The 21,916-nt window shown below is 38.4% G+C and overlaps 1 protein-coding gene across 1 annotated transcript in view; it reads left to right on the top strand.

Moving 5' to 3' along the window:
* The window catches only part of mettl15 (methyltransferase 15, mitochondrial 12S rRNA N4-cytidine), a 102,221-nt gene extending 80,637 nt beyond the window's left edge, over positions 1-21,584 (top strand). The window contains exons 4-6 of the mRNA XM_056247971.1: positions 4,111-4,302; positions 8,566-8,744; positions 21,027-21,584. Coding sequence (XP_056103946.1) covers positions 4,111-4,302; positions 8,566-8,744; positions 21,027-21,475 — 820 coding nt within the window. The 3' untranslated portion in view covers positions 21,476-21,584. The remainder of the gene's footprint in view (positions 1-4,110; positions 4,303-8,565; positions 8,745-21,026) is intronic.
* Positions 21,585-21,916: the final 332 nt, after the last annotated feature.

The raw sequence follows: 21,916 nt of genomic DNA, 5'->3' as shown, positions 1-21,916 counted from the left end.
GCTTGAGTGACCACATGGTTGTACTTTATGCTCAGGAATGGATCATATTGCCTGTGGTTTCAGGCTATGTTGTTCGATGTGGTAAATCTGTTTTGGTACCAATATAGACGCCTGAACTTCATCTACATATTAGAATGACCACTTAACAATGAAAGTAAACTACTGCAGTGAAGTCTGACTCCTGTGAGGCCCTAAATTGACTGCGTATTGACACGGGAAGCAACAGCAGAGGCAGCGTTCTGTCTGTCACAACCTCTCTCTTTCTCCCTCCGAACTCACCGATCCATGGACCGGGAGGGAGGACGGGGTCTTACCGCTCTAGCAGAGTCTATGTGTTTGTGTGGGCGGGCGAGAGAATGCCTCACTATAGATTTTCCAACAAATTAATGAAGGTACTGAGCAAACGAGGAGGAGGGAAGGAGCGACAGCGAGAGAGATAGAAAGCCCCTTCACAGAGAACTGAGGGAAGCCCTTGCAGCGGGGGCGAGAACGGAGCAGCTCCCTCACCCTTGATCTTTCAGCTGGCCGTGGGTGTGTGGACGCAGGCACCCCAGAGTCCTACGGGTAAAGCCTTCAGCCGGCCGCGCGAGTGGGTGAAGAAGACCTTTGATGACCTCTGAGGTGGAGGAGGTGATTTTTCTCCCCCATCCTCTGCACTTTTTTTGTTCATCTGTAGATAGTTTAGCACGAGTCAGGGAGGGGAATCCGCGTGTTTAGCATGACTGCAAAGCCAATGCGGTCAAATTAACCGCCTCTGCATGGGACCCCTAGTGTTCTCTACCTCATTTGCTTCTCTGCTGTCTGATTTATAGTTGCCTACCTGGGCTGTTCTCTGCACACAGGCTGTCTAAAGGTCACATGAAAAATGGATGGCTCTTCGGTGCTGGGGAAGGAACTCAGGAGGAGATGCAGGGAGAAAGAGAGTCAGGAGGGACTAAGATGATGCCTGAATGCTTTATGTGTTATGTTTCAGCTTCATCTTGATCTTTTTAAACTGTATTCATTTATTTGTTTAGCTATAATGTGTCTGCGTGTGTGTGTGGTCTGAGACGAGACTGTGCCTGTGTTACTCATAACTATGAAGTCCCTTCAGATAAAGCAAAGAAAGTGAATTAAAGCAATAGTGAAAAAAAAAACCCGCCCACGATTCCATCTGAATGACTGAGGATTAAAGAGGCATCGGCAATACTCACGTCAAACCAACACCTACACTTCAAGTCAAATGAAACGTCACACGCACATGCTCTAACATTCATACTCCCCTACAAATGCGTGCGTCGATGGTCACAGTAATCGTGTAGCCTCCGCATGCATGCGTTTTTGTACACGTTCCCTTGTATTTTCATTGGGGTGTGTGTGTCTGTTTTTCAATTAAGTTTAAGCTGCGACAGTGCTTTCTCACAACTCTCATCTTCTGGTCTCCAAGGTGATAAATAAATGATATTTTGTTACCTTCCCTGTGGGACACATATTATTTGGTCTATCTCTCTTTCCTTCCCTGTACAGCTTATGAGCTGCAGTAGTCTTTGGACACCCACTAAGAACTTAGTGCCTAACCAGCCTTACAGGGGCAGAACACCTGCCACAGTTTATTCAGCTCTGTAATACGTGAAGCTTGTTTCTGTGGAAACTAAATGTATAAAAGTAGAAATTACCATGTACAAAGAAGATTATAACATTATATTGCGGTCCGATACAACTTTAAATAAGAAAAATTTAAATGAATTCACATTTTACCCATAACGTTTACGCATAAGAAAATATACAAAAATATATGATGGATATCACTGCTGATTGGTTTTGTTTCATGACAATTGTTTTATGAAATTGACCCATTATAAAATGTTAAAACAAGTAGCGGCATATATATTAATTATATCTATCAGGTATGTAATGAAGACAAAATTATAACATTTAAGAATTTAAACGTAGAAATCATACAACATTTCTGTTTAATATTGGTTTCCTTAAGTCAGAAACCTAAAAGAATATATTTTGAATTTCGCATGTTCAGTAATATATGATCACATGTGTTTCTTACACATTTTTAGATTACATTTTCACTTTCTTCATCTTATTGAAAGTTTTGTTTGCTGCAAATTTGCAGCAAATATTTTTTATTGCAAAAAGTGTACCATACACCATATCTGGGTTATTAGTGTTTAGTATTTATTATTAGTATTTGTTATTAGTATCATTATCATTTAGTATTATTTATATACTATTACAGTATTTATGAATATTTTTAATTAGCTTTTACTTCTTTTTAGTTGTCATTTTAATTTTACTTTCAGTAATTTTGTTCTTTTGTCATTTTTATAAGATTTTGTTTTTTAAATATTTATATTTAGCTTTATTTTTTTTATTTTTTTTACTTTAGTCATTTAGTTTAGTAATTTTAGTACTTCAACTTTTTTTTATTTCAGTTGCCAAGGCAACATATTCTAATTTTTCAAATATTTAAATTTTTCAATTATTTTAATCTAATGTTTGCCCATTAAAATAATGTTATTTAAAAAAAATATTTTATTAGTTTTACTAGTTTCAGTTACCATATATATACAGTTACCAGTAACACCAGACACGAACAGAACACTCAACAAAAGCAAATAGAACCCATTAAAATCAGTGATGCTGTCTACAGTGGATGCGGTGTGACCGAAAGCGGCACGACAAATTCCCGACAGTAAACCGATGCCCCGTTTTATTTCTGACATACTTTATACGCTATTTCTGACATGAAGAACATCTTCAAGAAAAGTATTTTGCAACGGTCGCATCCTGTGTTGACAGCCTCCAGCTGTTGCGCCGTGGTGTAGACATGGTGTAAGACCCATGGTTTATCTCCAATACTATCACTCAAGCATTTGCGGTACGCCACTGAGTTGGTATTCAACAGATTGGTCCAATGTGAAGTTATAAAGAGGAATCAGATCAGATACTGTTATTCTAAACACCAGAAGCTGTTTTTCTATTTTGTAACTAATGATAAGAGTCAGATATGGAGAAAGTTCACCAAAGATTTTGTTGTTTCTGGCTTCCAGCATTATAAATGAGTGGTTTATGTTTATTTTTAACAATGCCTCTGATCAGGTCCCATGTTAGTCTGACCTTAACAGTTTATGAGGCACATATCAGGCCCTGTTTACACGAGAACGCTCGCGGGTGAAAACGTAAAAATATTATATCAGATGTGCCTTTCGTTTACACGGCGACAGCGTTTTTGGGGGCTTAAAAACGCAAAAAAGTGAAACCACCCTCCAGAGTGGAAATCTTAAAAACGCTCCACCGTCGCGTTCCCGTCTAAAGGGTACAAACGCAAAAGTCTGCTAGACAGTGAAGGCACAGATCTGCTCACGGTGGCCACCTAGCCGCCTGGAGTGCATACTACATCGAATTTCACACACTTTTGCTTCACCATATGCACGCAGATTTCCCACCCATAAGCGCTCGTCTAAACGCAGAATAAAAAGTGATAACGCAACGCCACTTTTGAGTTTTCTCTTCAGATCGTTTCCGTGTAAACATAGCCTCAGTGTCACAATGAATGCAGGCTTTGCAAACAATGTTACTGAAAGATGCAGCACCACAAATTATGTCAGATCTGACAGCAAACACAACCCATAAGCACTGTTATTCAGTCATTTCACATGAAGATGCCTGTAAGTCTTGAAGGTACTTAAGCAGAAATCAGAATGTTTAGCAGAGAGTGAAAAATTATCATGGAGAACTAAATTATGACTGTTCTTGTGTTGGAAACCTTAAGTAACTTTATAACTGGACCTCAAGAAAAAAAAAACACTACCTTTTAAAAATTTGGGATGCATTAAATTGATAAAAATTGACAGCAAAGGCATTTATAATGTTACAAAAGATTTCTATTTAAAAATAAATGCTGACCTTTCTATATATATATATATATATATATAACTTTCTATATAAAGCAGCATAACTGACAGACACTGAAGACTGGAGTACAATTCATATATATATATATTTAATAAAGTTATTTTATTTTTTCACAATATCATAAGAGCGTATGAAAAGCACAATTGTGACTCCTTGTCATCTTCATCTTATTTTCTATTTTCGCTTTTCTCTTTTGTTAAGGGGCCAGGTGAAGCCAGTACTAGGAAGGTTCAGTGAGCTGAATAACCTGCTCCCAAAGTTGGGATTGGGTCCAGGAGGTGTGGATGCTGCTCTTCTGGATGCAGGTTGCTCCTCCATGCAGATGGATTCAGCAGAAAGGGGCTTCTCCCTCAGCAAGGATGGACCGCTAGACATGAGGATGGACAGAGACAGGTTCGACTACTACCATGGCTCACTTCTTTTCAGTATAAGGACTCATTGTCACTGTTGTTTCAAGAATCATTTATGATATTAGCAATGCCTGATTTGCACTCGATATACACTGATGGCCAGAGTTATTATTATTGGCTCACACGCTTATTGATTACATCTACAGAGTCTCCGTGCTTCTCTATTATAGCTATTCAAAACTGATTCTGAACAGGTGTAAGGCATAACCTAATTACAGCTTAATATGATGAAAGATGACTACTGCAGAGCCTGGTGATTCAGAGACTGAGCTTTGTGGAACACATGGAATGTTAGCTTTAAGATTGTAGGTGAATAAACATAACTAATTTAGGTAGCGAGAAGGACTCCCAAAGATCAGGTATTTCTTTGAACAATGGTTTTCAATCCTGGGACCTTTACATGAAGCCAATTTATGTGGCTAGCCAGATGTTTCAGTTTAGTTTGGTGAAAATGGCTCCATGAAAGTGGCTCGTTGTTCATCACCATAGTAACTTACACTCAATGGCTAACCTGCTCCGGGCAGGTTATAACCTGGGTAAAAGATCTCAAACCAAAATTAGATCAGCTGTGAGCAAAATGACACATTTCTGATGCAATAGTCGCTCCCCCAGTTTCTCTAAAGATCACTAAAAGATTTTAAAGAAAAAACTTGTCTGGCTTTCAGTAATGACTATTTATAATTGTTTTGTGATTTATATAGCCTACTATTTATATACTTATTATACCCTTAATCCATTACACATGAGCAATTTTAGTTTAACAATTATTAAAGGTTCACCCAAAAATGAAAATTCTGTCATTAATTACTCACCCTCGTCGTTCCAAACTCGTAAGACTTTCGTTCATCTTCAGAACACAAATCTTTTTGATGAAATCTGAGAGATTTCTTTCCCTTCATTGAACGCTACGCAACTACCAATTTGACGCTTTAAAAAGTTCATAAAAAGATTGATTGTAAACTAATGAACATATGAATTGAGCGGTTTAGTCCAAATTTTCTGAAGAGACTCAATCACTTTAAATGATGGACAGATTAAATTTAGGCTTTTATGTAAGCAATAAGGTACGAGAGGCTGTGCTGTATCGTGAATAAGTAACGGCTGGAGGGCGTTGTTAGGCACGACGCGAAGCGGAGTGCCTGCAACCCCTTCAGCCGTTACTTATTCACGATACAGCACTTGCCTCGAGTACCTTATTGCTTTTATAAAACGGTTGCCACACAATAAAAATATTAAAGCCGAAAAATATGTATCTATGCAACTTTCATGAAGTAAAATCACTAAAAGCCTGCCTTCCGCTGGAAAAAATAGTCCCGGAACGTGAACAGCAACAGAAGTTACATATATTATTTCGCCAATAGATGGCGGCAAAGACTGTCTTTATGAGTGAGTGAGTGAGTGAGTCTGTAGAGAAGGCTTTTGAAAGGACTCGAACTTGTGATCACGGAGAAGACAGACGCAACTGACAGATGACTAACGTTATGCACGGAAAACCCCATGACTGTTAAAAGGACAAAATATGCAGCGGACATTCAAACGCATTTTTTTATTATGAATATAGGACTGACCTGAAGGAAAATGCTACGTCTACTGTAAATGCAGGTACACTCGCTTACTCGATCTCTCACAATGCTCTGCTCTAGCTTTAAATGAACAATATCAATGAGATGAAACATCTGTTTAAGTTGCTAAGAGTGGTTGCTAGGGGTGTTGTGTAGTGATACATAGAACCGTTGGGTGAAGCGGTCATAGCCGTGTTTTATCGTGAATAAAGCACAGCTATTGACCAATCAGAATCAAGGATTGGAACTAACCGTTTTATAATAATAAACATTCATCAACTCACCAACACAAGAACCAATGAGGTTCATTCTCTTGTGTTACGCATAATAATTGCCAAGTCTATACTATATAGACTTGGCAATTATTTTTAAACAAATAATAATCTTGTATTATAATCTGTGGAATGACACTATTTAGGCTGGGGAACCACATGTCAACAGTTTGATCTGCTATCTTTAATAAAACCTTCCCTTTAATAAAAAAACAGTTGTGTTTCATATCCCTGTCTCTGGAGTACCACCAACAGTATACACATTTTTGGATGTCTTCCTTATCTGACACACGCATTTCATGTCAATGAGTTTCTACCAATGAGCAGAGCAGTTGAATCAGGTGTGTTTGATTAGGGAGACACACAGACTTTGCAGGCTTCCAGGACCAGGGTTGGGAAAGACTGGTCTAGGCTGTATCCGAAATCGTCCCCTATACCCTCATTCATTATTCCCTACATTAGTCCACTAATATAGTTCACTTGAGGGAGTGAATTTGGATACTGAGTGCGCCGGAAGGGCTGCCTCCTTTGCATAGTTTGTGCTTGCTGTTGAAAAATTATTTGAAAATTGGCAAACTGACAGCTCCAGTAGTAAGATGACAAGATTTATCTTGAACTCTGTCATGGAAACTATGTATAAACCTTAATTAAACAATTTAATAATCAATTAAAAAGTAATTTATACCTGTATGATATTACGCTGTACCCACATTGGACCAGCGGTTGGGAAAATGGATTGATGGATGATTCAGCTGCAGGCGGCATCTTCTAGTCAGACGTGGGAATTCATCCAGCTTGCGACTCTCACACGGTGCATTATGGGTATTCTCTAGACGCTTAGTGTAGATCGGTTGTACACTCGTTATTGCGGTGCATTGTTGAATTGAATGAGTGCACTCGATAACGTCCACTATGGTTTTGGACACCACTACATATTGCTGTCCCCTCAAATAGTGCCCTATTTAAGGATATTGGGGGCGATTTCAGACACAGCCCTAGAGTGGTTTTGTCATCGACATCATCTATTACACCTCACATGCAAACCCCTTTTCCCTCTGACTTGAAGAAGAGCGAGAAACCTTCCTCTCTTATTAGGAAGTTTTGTCAAAGTTTTAACTGTGATAATGAGGTGGAAATCCCACCCACTGTAACTGACTGAACTTTTTTTCTGGGGGCGAGATGAAATGGTTGAAAAAAGAGAGACACCCAAAGGAAAAAGAGAAAGGGCAAGATATAGTGTAGGTCGTTCCAGGTCCTGCCCACGGTATCTGAATACACTTTATTTACGTGAGAATTAAACTTTACGACAGCATGACGCTGTCAGACGAATCTAGCTGGCCTTCAAGAAGAACAGAGCATACCTTGCATTAATAGGCATGTCTCCCGGTTTGAGTTACTCATTCTGTGCTTTTAGTTGTGCCCACATGAATGACAAACTAAATAGGAGAGAAAACATTCAAGGATAATGTGAGATCCAGAACGACGTTGGTTCCAAAAGAAAGGTTATGATAAAAGTTTCATCATGCATCTCTCAGTGTGTTGCATGCCTTTTATGGATAAAGTTGACTCCAAGTGACTAATGACTGAAACTGCTTTTGCCCATGCTCACTTTCCAGTGTCAGTGAGAGTACACACAAAAAAAGTTGTAAATAAAACAAAGATTTATTTGAGTATGTTTTATAAGAAAATACTATTTCAGTATTTCTACTTCAAAATGTTCACATTTAAATTCATTGTGTTACTTGAAAATTGATTGAAAGTAAATTTTACACAATTTTGTTTTTGTGTACCCGAGAGCTCAGTTTTTCTTTGTTTCCTTCACAATTAGTACAGAGTCAAAGAGATGTGTCATTCGGAATCCAAAGTATCAAACCCAAATCTAAGGAAATAATTACATAAGTACAAATATGAAGACATGAACATCTGAGTCAAGATGTTCAGGGAATATATGAATTAATGTGAGTATATGAATCACAGTACAATGTGTATGTACAAGTGTGCTGAACAGCTGCCGACTGAAACTGACTAGATGAAATATTAAGTTTTATTCGTATTAGTAAACTGATATATACTGTATGTCCCCTTTATTTAGGTGTGTAACTTTGTCTCATTTACCCTGGTTTCTTTGTTCTCCCCCGAGTGTGCACACATATTTTCCTAAAGAAAGCAAAAGCGAATGCATAATTCAGATCATGATTTGATATTTTTATATTTTTCGCTAACCGCTTCTCCCTCCTGCTCTCTCATGTACACACACGCTCTCTCTCTTTTTATAGATCTCAAGCCCACATCTCCCAGAGTGGGAAGGGTGGGAGGGGTTTTCACTGGTGTCTTAGAGCTGTCAGGCTTGGCTTCTGTCAGCCAGGAACTTGTGACGTCAAGCTGCTTAATTGGGCTCCTCTTTGTGCGTAGGTACCCCGACATGCCCTGCGCGGCTGACGTGGTCAACGCCTTAGATCAACAGGCGCTTGCGTCCGTATTGGCTGCGTATGGGGAGGAGCGGCACACCAGGAAAATTGCGGCGGCCATCGCACAGGCACGCAGCGTCTACCCCATCGGCCGGACCCTGCAACTGGCCAGCATCGTAGCAGGTACCCCCCCTCATTAATTCCCTACACTAGAGGGAGGCTAGGAGAGAGAGCAATATTAATGCAAACTCTCCCTATGGGACCTATTTGTCCTGGAAAAAGAGAAGGGGAGAAAAGATAGCATTTTCTAATCCGAAATCTCTGCCGTTCTCCTTCCCCCCACTCAGCTGCCTGTTTCTCACTGTCTGAGTATCCATCAGCAGCACATGCCTTGTGAGTGACAAGGCTCTTATTAATAAAAACCAAAGCGATTTAGGGAGCAGTAGGGAAAACCTGCAGGTGAGGTTCAATGCGTTTTTTAGCCCCTTTCCTTAATTCGTATTTAGACTCGCACTCCCATCCTCTCCTCCCCCAGACTCCCCCCTCCTTGTACCCTTTGATTTGTTTCTCACACTCGCTCCCTCCCTTTTCGTGCCCTTCACTGCACCCCCACCAACACACTTCTCCAAACGCACGTGTCACACGCACCACATTGCGGCAGCTCGATGCTTTTTGATATTATATTTATCGCTGCTTTTTTTTTGCCGGCGCTGTTTCCATAGCCCGACGCTGGCGACATAGTCACTTCAGAAGATGACGGTAGCACGAGGCAAGCACATGCGTCACGCCGGGAGAACAGGTGTGACTAAGGGCAGTTGTTTGATCTTCTTTGAAGAGTAGAGTGAGTCAACAACAATGTTTATTCCAATCAATCTGGAAGCTTCTGACTCCCGAGGGTCCCTGGGGGTCAGCGGTGGGCTGCCGGCATTACCGTTGCCAAGGGAACTAATTGATGGACCAGGAGGTGGGATGATATGTGTGCATTTGTATACGTGTGTATTTATCAGTGCTGATGATGGAGGAAAGGGAGGGGTTTAGACACCATAACAATGGGCATCATGGGAGTTCTCGCTCTTATGAGCTCTTTGTTTCCTTACGTGAGCAACCAAAGCACCACAATACCTCAATAATACCCTTGCTTTTGGAGGTGAGTTCCAGAACCTGTCTCCACCATGGTTACGGTGTATCGTAATAGTCACCAGTCACAGTCCTTTTGATAAACACGTTTCCTTTGTTTAGCATCATTTATTTCTTTGCTTTTTACACTGTAACAAAAGAAAACAAAGAAAATACAATTTTAGACTTTCTACTTTTCTTTACTTTAATTATGTTACTTGTCGTTTCTTAGTAATTATTTGTGAAATTCACTAGCAATTTCTAAGTGAAAATTGTTTCAAAGTAAATCCTAGACAATTTTTTTTTCAGTCTACATTAGTTACTGGTTGGAAGGGTTTATTCCATGTTAAAATGGGGAATCCGCTCTATGTAGTGAAACACATTAGAGAAGAGACGAGGTCACGGCAGTGTAATATTCTCATCAGTATGAACCCAGCTGGCATGACAGAAGATTATCCAGATTCCCTAAGGAAAGTGTCCCTCAATCCCAATGCTCAGATCAGCTTTCTACATATCAGACCACTTTGAATCATAATGAGCGTCAGCACAAAATTGGCTTAGAGCCAGTAACTCGCACCCTCACTGACCCCAGACAGCCGCACCAACCCCTTTCACACACCTTGAAGCCATCCATCCAGCTTTAGCATAAAACATTCAGACTCATTTGTTGCAGCTCACAGGTTTTGACGGCATGGTTAAACAGTTGTCTAAGCTGCTGGTCATGCTTTAATATCACTGTAAGAGACACTAATCAGCCCACTATTGATCACTTGTTGAGAAGCAGACTTGTTGGAGCACTGATGAAAATTGATCTTTTGTTTTCTCTCGAGTTTTCTAAGGCCTACATCACAGTTTTGGAATTAAGACGGCCCTTAATGTTTATATTCGTGTTAGCTGGAGTTCGCTCTCCATGATGCTACTTTTGTAAAACAGGATTTTTTTTTTCTCTTTGCTTATTCAGTTGTTTGTTTACTGGCTATTTTACACAAAATCTAGTTTTATTTCAACCTAAAGGAATAGTTCACCCTAGGGCTGTCACGATGTTAGATTTTTCACACCACGGTTATTGTGGCCGAAATAATTCACGATATCGATATATCGCGATATCTATAGAAACCTTGGGGGAAAAAATGTCAAATCAGTCAAATTCATTTTTACTTTGTTTATTTAATTTTTCTTTTTTTGCATTTTTACTTCTTGCGTTCTTATATTTGAATGCACATTTTTGTGAAGTAAGACAAGCATGTTAAGTATATCTGGTTTCAGACTGGAGCGAAACACTGTCTGAATGTTTCCTGAAGAACTGAAAAGCTCTTAAACCTATTGTTGCGCCGGTGCAAGTCATGCAGATTTGAACAAAACAAATCAAGTGCAAATACAAAAATAAGACGAGTAAAGAAAACGGGGTAGCCTACTTAATAATCACCCCTTATTTAAACATATGAAAACAAAAACCCGCTGTTAACAGGTTAATGTCACATTTCCCATTCCATGACTAGTAAAATAATCGCAATTTACTCTCTGTAAAATAGCGTAATCCGCAGGGTGATGGACACGGAGATGGGTAAAAAGGTTGGTGGCTAAACATTCTGCAGATTGGGTTTAAAGGAACACTCCGACTTTTTGAAACTTTAGCCTATTCACCTTATCCCCCAGAGTTAGATAAGTCCATACATACCTTTTTCATCTCCGTGCGTGCTGTAACTCTATCTGACGCACCCACCGCTAGCCTAGCTTAGCACAAAGACTGGATGTAAATGGTTGCAGCTAGCATACTAATCCAAATAAGTGACAAAATAGCGCAAACATTTTCCTATTTACATGTTGTGATTCGTATAGTCACAGAGTGTACAAAAAACGAAGTCACATGAGACACAGACATATTTTAACCGTATAAATACTGGGAAATATATTCTCTGAAGGCGAAGCACTGCTACTTGGGCGGACTGATAACCGCAGCACCTGAGACGCGCTCTCTGCTCCTCACCAGTCTCTGCAGTCTCAGGTGCTGCGGTTATCACTCCGCCTAAGTAGCAGTGCTTCGCCTTCAGAAAATATATAGTCGCCTTCAGAGAATATAGTTCCCAGTATTTATGCGGTTAAAATATGTCTGTGTCTCATGTGACTTTGTTTTTTGTACACTCTGTGACTATACAAATCACAACATGTAAATAGAAACATGTTTGCGTTATTTTGTCACTTATTTGGATTAGTATGCTAGCTGCAACCATTTACATCCAGTCTTTGTGCTAAGCTAGGCTAGCGGTGGGTGCGTCAAACAGACTTATAGCACGCACGGAGATGAAAAAGGTATGTATGGACTTTTCTAACTCTGGGGGATAAGGTGAATAGGCTAAAGTCCCAAAAAGTCGGAGTGTTCCTTTAAGGGGGTCGCACACCGGACGAGAAGCGCAGCTCCGCGCCGCGTCGCGTGTAGCACACCTGACGCGCACTTTCTCAGTTCATGGCCAGCAATATTGTTATGTTTAAGGACATTATGAAATTAAGATCATGTCTGTACTATGTTATGATTGTATTGTACAATTAAATACAATCGTTGCTAAGTCTGCAGTCTGAACACTTTACCTCAGTCAGAGCGCATCCGTTAACTGAATGATTTGAGAATCTCACCTGAAAATCCGAGCCATTGCTGGGCGTCGCGGACAGACGCCGAATGGTGCCGGTGGTGTGTGTAAACTCCTAGAACATAATGTGTTCGAATTTTAAAGAATTCTCTGCGCTTCTCGTCCGGTGTGCGACCCCCTTTAAAGTGCTGTTTTCTTTGAAGTCGAAGAACTCCCATACCAGAGTGGCTGCGCGGGTGCGCGCTGCGTCTTCTGGTGCGTTCACGTGCTATGGTAATTATGGTAAATACCAAAAGTCGACATGGAAAATGCACATGAACACCCCCTCATGTGGTATTTTCCACTGGGCAACTCGTAGAATATTTTGATGCACGAGTTGCCGAGATGAGATTACCTATGACCTTTTCAAAATGGCGGAGAGCAACGCAAGAGTTGTGAATGGTAAAAATATGTACTATTCATGATCTAGAAAATATACAGCATATATTATTTACGTTTGAGTTTTGATAAATCATTTTCTTGCTGTAGCAGATGACTTAAGCAATCTAAAATAGTTTTAGCTAAATAACAGGTCTGGATCTCCATCTTTTTACCACATTACGACAACAAAAGCACTTGAACGCAACACACTGGTAAATACCAGTTCACAAGTGGAAAATATCATATTTTCCATAGCACGTGAACGCACCATTCTTCTCATTTGATAGATGTCAGCGGGTGCAATACTGCCACCTCAACTGGCGCTGGAGTATACGTGTCATGTCATCATAAAAGTCCTATTCATTTTAAACATCGTGGTTATCGCCAATACCGGTATATTGCCACACTCTAAATTAACACGATGTCGATATTTCAAGCTTTGAATATCACGATTATCGTCAATACCGGTATATTGCGACACCCCTAGTTCACCCTAAAATGAATATGTCATAATTTACTCACACTCATGTCATTCCAAATCTGTAGGACTTTCTGTTTTCTGTGGAACACACACACAAAAAAATGCATTTTGAAAAATGTCTGTTTAAACCCCAAAATTAGACCCCACTGACATTATTTGTATGGACAAAAGAAAAGAAAAAGATTGCACAACATATTTTCATTTGTGTGAACGATGTGTGAACGAATGACATAAGGCGGAGTGATCACAGAATTTTCATATTTGGCTGAACAATCCCTTTAGTATCTTTTAAGGACTGCTACCCCCTTTGCATTCAGAATGTGGATAATGCTTCCCGGTGCAGCTTAGCATTTAGCTATTCAATTAGTATTTAGCGGAATCTTTTTATTCAAAGCAGTCAATTGTTGTTTTTGATTAACTTGGGATTTAGTGTCTCATTCAATTTCAGACATATTTCTGGCATTGAGACTGCAAGATGAAAATACAAGGAACAATATCACGATGCGTCTCGACGTGTCGCAAGAGACTGTAAACAACAAACACAACTGGCTGCACTGTTTGCCACAAATAAGTAATGGAAAATAACTTACTAGTTTCTGTCATAGGGACAAATACACTTCGGTTAAAAAATCTGAGAACACATTAAAGATCTGGAATTCAAAATGTAATTTAAACCTGGATATAAACGCCAGGTTTATAGGATTGTGACACTGACCATGTGTTCTTCCATTGAAGCACAATTATGAAATTTGTGTTATTTTCTTCAATTCAACTTTTCACTCAAATTGTTACACTGATAATATAGTTTGATATAAAAAATACACTTGACTTTTGAACCTCACTATATATTTTAAATGAATGTGCTGCGTTGTCCTATTGACTTGAAAATTGGCATGCAGTGTCTTTGTCCAAGTTGCCATGATGATTTATAAAGCCGATCAGAACGAAACTCTGTGGGCCTGTTTGACTTATGGTCCTGTAGATCTGTGCGAAGTTTGAAAGAAAACAGCCACCGGGTGGCGCTATCGCATTACTCATCATATATATACAGTTTATAACGTATCTCACATACACACAATATTCATATTATATGTTAAATCTCCTCATTCTGAACGACTTTGCCTCTAGAACCACTGCTGTCAATCAAATCATTCGTAAAATATTTGAGATTATTTGAAAAATCTACTTTTTTCGATTTACATTTGTCCGATTTGCCCGAAACTTGACATCCATCATCTAGAGACCCTCATGGCAAAAGTTATCAAAATAATTTTGATCTATTAAACCGTTTAGCAGACACATGTGTGTATATATGTGTGTGTGTGTCTGTGTGTGTGTGTATATATATATATAATATATATATAAAGGTATGTCTTGTATGGCCCATTATGAGTAATTTGTCTATATGTTGTGTGCACAAAGTAGAAACTTATCAAAACTGTATACATATGGAGAACATGCCATTTAGAAGAAACATGCTTAGTTTCATGAATTTATGATGCTCCTCAGAGGGCTCACAGTAAATTCTAAACTATCAGCTGATGAAGATGACAACTATCAAAGATGAAGGCTGTAATACTACTTTTGTCCACGAGGACCGACAGGATAAGAAATCTTTTAAATCTAATTTTTCTGTCAGTTTATACTAGCATTGACTGATAAATAAATGCTTAAAACCATTTTTTATTGCACTGGTAATATAGTTTTACATAATAAGTTTACAAAGAAATATGTGAAATGTATATAGACCGGCATTAAAAGATCATTTCATAGTATATCCCAATAACATTGAAAACATATTTGTGTGTGTGTGTGTATACTGTTGGAAACAAACACTTTCAAAATGAAAGTGAGCCCATTAGTGGTCATCTTCTGCCATCTGCTGGTTATAATCTTTTTTTATTCATTCTATTCGCTAATATAGTTCTTTTCACATGTTTTGCTTTTGCATTCATATTTAGACATTATAAAATCACTATTATAATGCAATCACATTTTGTCAGTCTATCACTTAATTTGTACTGAGAACAGTACAAACAATTGTGCCACATTATGATTAATGTGAAACCAGAAATGTTGTTATACAGAGGAAATTTGCAGTAAACATTTTGTCACCCATCATTTATTTCAAATATCTGTATCTACAACAAAAAGTGTGTGCATGTGTGTATCAAGAATAATTGTTTAAGCCCTTCTTTTCTCCATGTTTTTTAGCATATTCTTTTCATGCATATTTTATGGTGTCAGCCCTATATTTTAGATCGACATAAACCCCAAGAGCATAGCTGTCATAAAGGTCTTAAAACGCTCGAACCCCGTTAATTTCTGCTTGCAGCTATATGCAATAATTGTGATCTTCTTCTTGATAACTTTCCAATAACAGTCATTTTTCTGGACAGTTAACAAATTCAAACCATTGTCTCTAGAGAGTTCCCTATCAGCCAATAGCAGTGCTGCCCTTTCAGCCTTAAATAACATTCATGAGGTTCTGTGTCCCTAGTACTATGCAGCCTGTTGCTTATATAGAGGGGGATTTACTTGGTAATAAGGAAGCATTACTCTTTGAAAGTCTTGTGCATAACAGCTACTGCCAGCCTCACCCAGGGCCAGGAACAAGGCACTTGTAATGGCCCTTCCTGAGCTGTCAAAAAAGCAGCGTAAATTGGCACTACAGAAAAATATAAGACCCTTCATCTCCGTTCTTACTGGAAACATGATGTGATCAGCATAGATTAGGAAATGTTGTGCAAATTTTTGTTAACTCTTCGGGGTAAACAAGAAGATGGAAGGCTTTAATTTCAGTTATGTCTCTCTCTTTCACTTATTGCTCTTTTCTTTCCCAGAGGTGAACAAGGATAAATATGTAAGGGTCCGTGAGACACATTTGCTGGAAATGAGTCATCAGTGTGTTGTCATAGCATATGCAGGATTTAGTCTTTTCAACAAACATATTCACCCTTTAGCCATATCTGTGTGCCATGATAAATGAGGAATAAACCATTTACTGAGTCACAACTCCATCTCACGCCATTTTCAGACATGGCTCATAGAAAATCAATCGAGTGCTTGGGTGTACAACCTAACATTTAAATGCTAAGTGTGTCTTGGCCAGATCCATGTGATCACATGACCTACGTTATTTTTCTGTTCCTTTTCTCAAGCGAGAAGCGGTGGATGAGTCAAATGTGAGGCACGTTTTAATCAATTCATCTTTAGGAGTTTGATGACAATTGGACATATACTTTTTTAACAGGATCGGGCCTACACATCATGGTAGTTCACTCGCTCTGAATCTCTGTTCTACTGAAACAAGACTTACAGATTTTAGGGGTGAAGCGTTAAGGAATTTGGTGTGAATGAATAAGAGCGTAATCATATAATGTAACGCTAGTAAAGGATGACAGAAAAATCGGATGCTGCCTTAAATATTTTTAACGCATTAAACTGAAAAATTATTCGCAGAGTGCTCTACTCTTGCATTGTCAATATAAGATCTTGACCAAAAATTGATGCACCTCTTGATGGAAATAAATGTTGTGATTTTATTTCCATTAAGAGGAACATCAATTTTTGGTCAAGATCTTGTATTGAAATGCAAGAGTCGAGCACTCTGTGAAGTCTACTCCAGCACATCCCAAAGACTTTTACTGACTATGTTTACGTGGACAGCAGTAATCTAATTATTGACCTTATTCGGAATAAGACAATATTCTTATGTGATGCTTTTAGAATATTCCTTTCATGTTCCCGTTTTACATGTTATAGAACATAGATCGATTAATGGCACATGTCATTACGTCACCATGCCACGCCTCCAACATTCCCTCCATAGCAACACACAGTTCGTCTCCGCTATGGTACCATATACAGATTTGGGTGTTTCATTTTTAATTTTAAGAAAGCTTCAAGTGTAGTTAATTATTTGTCATGCTATACGTGCAAATAGACGAGGGCGGATACAAATTCTGAAGCCATCTTGTTTGCCATCAAATGGTTGACCACTGGTATGTGTGTGTCCTGTCGCAAAATGCGCCGAAAACTCCCACACGACTTTAATAATGTGATTAAGGTGTGTACATTTCTATAATGGACTTCGATAATGCGACTAAAATTGCTATATTGCAAGTCTTAATTCGATTTGTATTTACTTCGAGTATGACTTTAGCGAGATTAAGGTAATCAGAAATCCCTGTTTACATGGTAGTTTCTTAATCAGAGTATTGTCTTATTCGGCTTAATATCGGAATACTGTTGTCCATGTAAACATACTGATTGTTATCTTGGAATATGGCATGATTCCTACATGGTTGTTTAAGAAATGAAAAGCTATACAATCCATCAAATAGGGTTAGAAGAACTGTTTCCAAACAAATAACATGCTAGAAACATAATAATCACTGCAACAATGATCCAATCATAGACTCCTAATTAAATCCAAACCACAACTTTTTTGGGGGGCCGGGCAGTGTGTATACATTATATACTGTACATACAAGTTAAATTAAAATGTTTTCCACTTATGACTGGTAAATCAGAACAATGCTCTAAATGCCGTCTTTTAAGCATTTGTCTTTGTTTTTATTCTTTGTTCAATCAGTCAAATTAATTTTGGAATAACACAGCCTTGAATTTCAGAATGATAGTTCTGCCCCTTGTTCATTCCTTAAAGCAACTCAAGCTAGTGATTAGTAGAGAGGAATTACAAAAGGAAATCCGTAATTCAATTCACACTCCGACAAAGAATAAGCCCTCTATTCAAGCTGAAATGTGCTTGTGCAGAGCCTCATTCAAGAGAGATCTTTTTTCCCCTTCCTTCATTACAGAAGGATGTCATGCAGTAATCAGTTTGATCCAAATAAAGACATACGGCCAATTATCAAAACCATGAGCAGCTGGGTGTTACCCTCTAAACCCTGCACTCTCATAAAAGACTGACAACCAATTACATTTCCATTTAAACAGTGTCATTTTCACTACATTTGACTTGACTTTCTAATAGCCAGTGTTTAGTATGATATAAATATGACCTATTAAGGGAATTATTAAAATGTTTCCATGGTTAAAATTTGTTTAAATGATTTAATGTTTTAAAGTAATCCTTAAATGAAGTTTAATAGGAGGGGGGCTGTACTGTTTACAATGTACAGCCCATTAGGCTTGTGTGTAAACATTGTTTTAAATAAGTTAATTTTAAATGTAGAGGCAATTAGGCAGAGGCTGTTCTCGTTGTCACACCCATCAGGATTCATGGCCAATTATGTATAATCAATAGCGATTGCTGCTTAGAATGTGAGGAGAGCACCCATTGAGGTAACAGGAACAGACTGATTGGTCTATTTATTCACTATGTATCTGTTAGACTATTGAGATTTGATTATTTTTTTGTTTTGTTTTTTTACATTGCTGCAATAAACATTGTATTTTATGATTAATGTTTACTGCCTGCTAAATCTGATCTTGATTTTATTTGTTTGTGCATTATTCTTTTCACTTTTTCTAAACAAAACAAATAACAAACTATAGCCTTCTTTTAAATAGTTTTTTTTAGCTGCCTGTTTCCAGGCCTGTCTTTCTGTCTATACATCTATTTATTCTCTGCTCATTTTGTATTCCTTTTCATTTTCCTCTTCCTCACTCGCTCCCTTATGACTGGATTTTAAAATTGGGGGGGGGGGGGGGGGGGGGGGGGCAAGAGGCATGTGGTCTTATTGATTGGCCAGTGTCTTGCTCCTCCAAGCCCAGAAGCGCAAGACTTGAGAGATGCAACACCTCTCTTTTTCTTTAGTTGTGTCCCTCAATCTCCTCCACTCATTCGTCAGCGTGAAGCTATATGGCACAAACATAAGTGGGTACATTTTACCTGAAATCATTTTATAAATTGTTAACTTTTTTTTTTAATTTTTTTTTAAACAAAATGTTTCATATTGAAGCTCCGAAGGGCAAAGTGAAAAAACTGCTGTGTGTAAAAATCTTTTTCTTCTGCATATTTTCAGATGTTTCTATGTATTTTTCATATACCTTTTTTTTGCATACAGATGCCCTTTAAAGGGATAGTTCAAGTTCACTCCAAAATTCGGTCAACACTTTCTTTGTTGCAAACCTGTATCTGTATGACTGTTTCTTCAAAAGTTTCATTTTTGAAAGTACAATTTTCTAAATATCTTGATGTTCTACTGAAAAAAAATAGAGCAAGTTTTTATTTAGAGGCGAAATGAATGTGAATAAATTATGACAGAAATGTAATATTTTGGTAAACTACTAAAACAAATATTAGGGAAAAATGTTTATCAGAAGCCATGAAGGGCGAGGTTGAAAAAAAAAAAAACCCCATCAATGACCGACTTGCTAATGCTAACATTTAGCATGAAATGTGAATCACAGTAAGTGCTGTAGATGTGACTATGCAATTTTTAGTCACCTATTCTCATTTTTATGTATGTTAGGTAATAGTTCAAAATGTATCAAACATATCTAATAATAAGCCAATGTCAAGTGTACTGTATTGTTGCAATGTGTAACCAGTAGTCTACAATGTTCCCAGTGTTTGATTTTGACCACTTTTTAGCTCAAATAATGTTAAACAATATCCATATGATTATCTGGACCATTAAAGCATTATCATATGCTTACTTTATGGTTTATTTTCATAGTTGTATTTACAGTGAATAAATGCTATATAGTGTATGCCCATATTCGTTTATGTTCACTACCTTCTAATAAGACAACTTGTGTACAGCATGAGCAGAGTCTCTGTGTCCTTTCTATCTGCAACTTAAAGCTCTGTATGTTGTCAGTTCAGGGAACAACACCTCCCCTTGCTCAGACTGAGCAAATACATCTCAGCACAATATACAGCATGGATCTCTCCATGAGCTTTGGGAGCTTTGTAGAACAGCCTGTTTATTTTCAAAACCACTGTCATCACACATACTGATCTAGAATAAGCCCCTATGTGTCCCCAGCTGTGTTCATCTTTCAGTGTGTTTGTCTCTTTGTTTATATGTTCTTAAATTGTACAGCACAGTTGACAACTTAAAAAAGTGAGGAAACCCATTGATCAGTTAAGCATGGATTATTAATCATTTTAAGTTATGTGAACTTGACAATTCTACATAACTTAATTTGTTCAATTACGCATGAAGTTTATTTACTTAATAATTTTGAGGCACCGGGTTTCCTCACTTTAAGGCAAACGTTACGACACTAGTAAAGCTTATATAATTTTTTTAAAATAAATAGCATACACATTTATAACTCTATATGTTATATTACCTTGTCAGTAAATGACAAAAAAACAAATTAACACTGGTGCGAGGGTGTTTCTAATACATGGCTGAGGGAGTGGCGACAAATTTGATATCTTTCTCTCTTCTGACCAGCGTAATCAGCCTCTCTATTTTTTCTCCCTCTTTTGGAAAGTCGTGGCAACTCTATCACAGATTTTTCTTTTGCTATTGGAGCGAAATACAAAAAGGATATTTACTGTCTGAGATCCCTGGTAAAAGGGTCCATTGCTAGAAAGTTACAGGCAGTTGAGTTTGATCAAGGTTGGGCCAAAGTGAAGAGTGAAAAACATCTGATCTAACTGATAATTAATAAAATGAGTTTCGTGTTGATGAAGGGGTACTTGAGCATTTTTGATGAGGCCAGGGGATATGTAAGACAAAAAGGTGTAGAAACACTGCTCTGACAGATATTTGAACTAAATGTGAATCAATATCTTTTAGTTGGAGCAATACCTGAGAAAAATAAAACAAAAGACTAATGCAAGTGAACAATTACAATTTTGGATTTTTTAAAGGAACCTTGCAAGACACTGTTAAATAACTAACTTAACTTAACCAACTGCCTCTTTTATTTTAGGAGCATTTCCAGCCAGTGCGCTGTACGCCCGGCGTGACCGCCTGCAGCGGCCTTCACACGTTGCCACCAAAACCTTCCAGGCCTTACGGATATTTGTAAACAACGAGCTCAATGAGTTGCATGCTGGCCTGCATGTGGCGCAGACTCTGCTCCGTCCCAAGGGGCGACTCTGTGTTCTCACCTTCCATTCCTTGGAGGACCGGCTGACCAAGCGTTTTCTTCGTGGAGAGGACCTGGCTGCCCCACCACGCCGCAGCATTCGCCAGCGAGCCAAAGCCCAGCATGGATTGGAGAGAGAGGAGCAGGAGGAAGAGAATGAAGAAGGGGAGAGGGGGCGAGAGAGCACACATTGGGTCAGTCTGAAGAAAGTGATAAAGCCATGTGAGGAAGAGGTGCAGGAGAACCCAAGAGCTCGATCAGCTAAACTCAGAACAGCAGTAAGACGATAGACAGTGGTGAAAATTCAACCAGAGTAACTGAAACTGACAATTTTTACTAGATTGCTATTTTAACTTTTTTCATGTGTAGTTTCAGTAATAAATATTAGATCTCCAGAAATTGTTTTTGTGACTTGTTGTTAAAAATGTTGGTGGCGTGGCCATGAATTCTGGACAGCATATCTGGCTGAGGTGCCAAAGTGTACCTATACCAAAGTGTATTTACAATACATTTATTTTTATACTAAGTATACTACAAACCATTAACATATTTACTGACATATCGCTTGAGGCTTACTGATGTAAATATTATAATTGGAATACTTCTTTATTGCACAATGCACATTTCTTAATAGTAAGCCTGAATAGTCACTGAAGAAGGCATGCGCCGAAACGCGTCTGTGCAAATAAAATCAAATAAAAGAACTATGCATAGTGCGGCCTCTCTCCTAT

This window comes from Rhinichthys klamathensis, unplaced genomic scaffold (assembly GCF_029890125.1).
Source record: "Rhinichthys klamathensis goyatoka isolate OS25496 unplaced genomic scaffold, OSU_Roscu_1.1 h1tg000051l_1, whole genome shotgun sequence".
Classification (NCBI taxonomy): domain Eukaryota; kingdom Metazoa; phylum Chordata; class Actinopteri; order Cypriniformes; family Leuciscidae; genus Rhinichthys; species Rhinichthys klamathensis.
The sequence above is the reverse complement of the archived record's forward strand: the minus strand, read 5'-3'. Positions and strand labels throughout refer to the sequence as shown.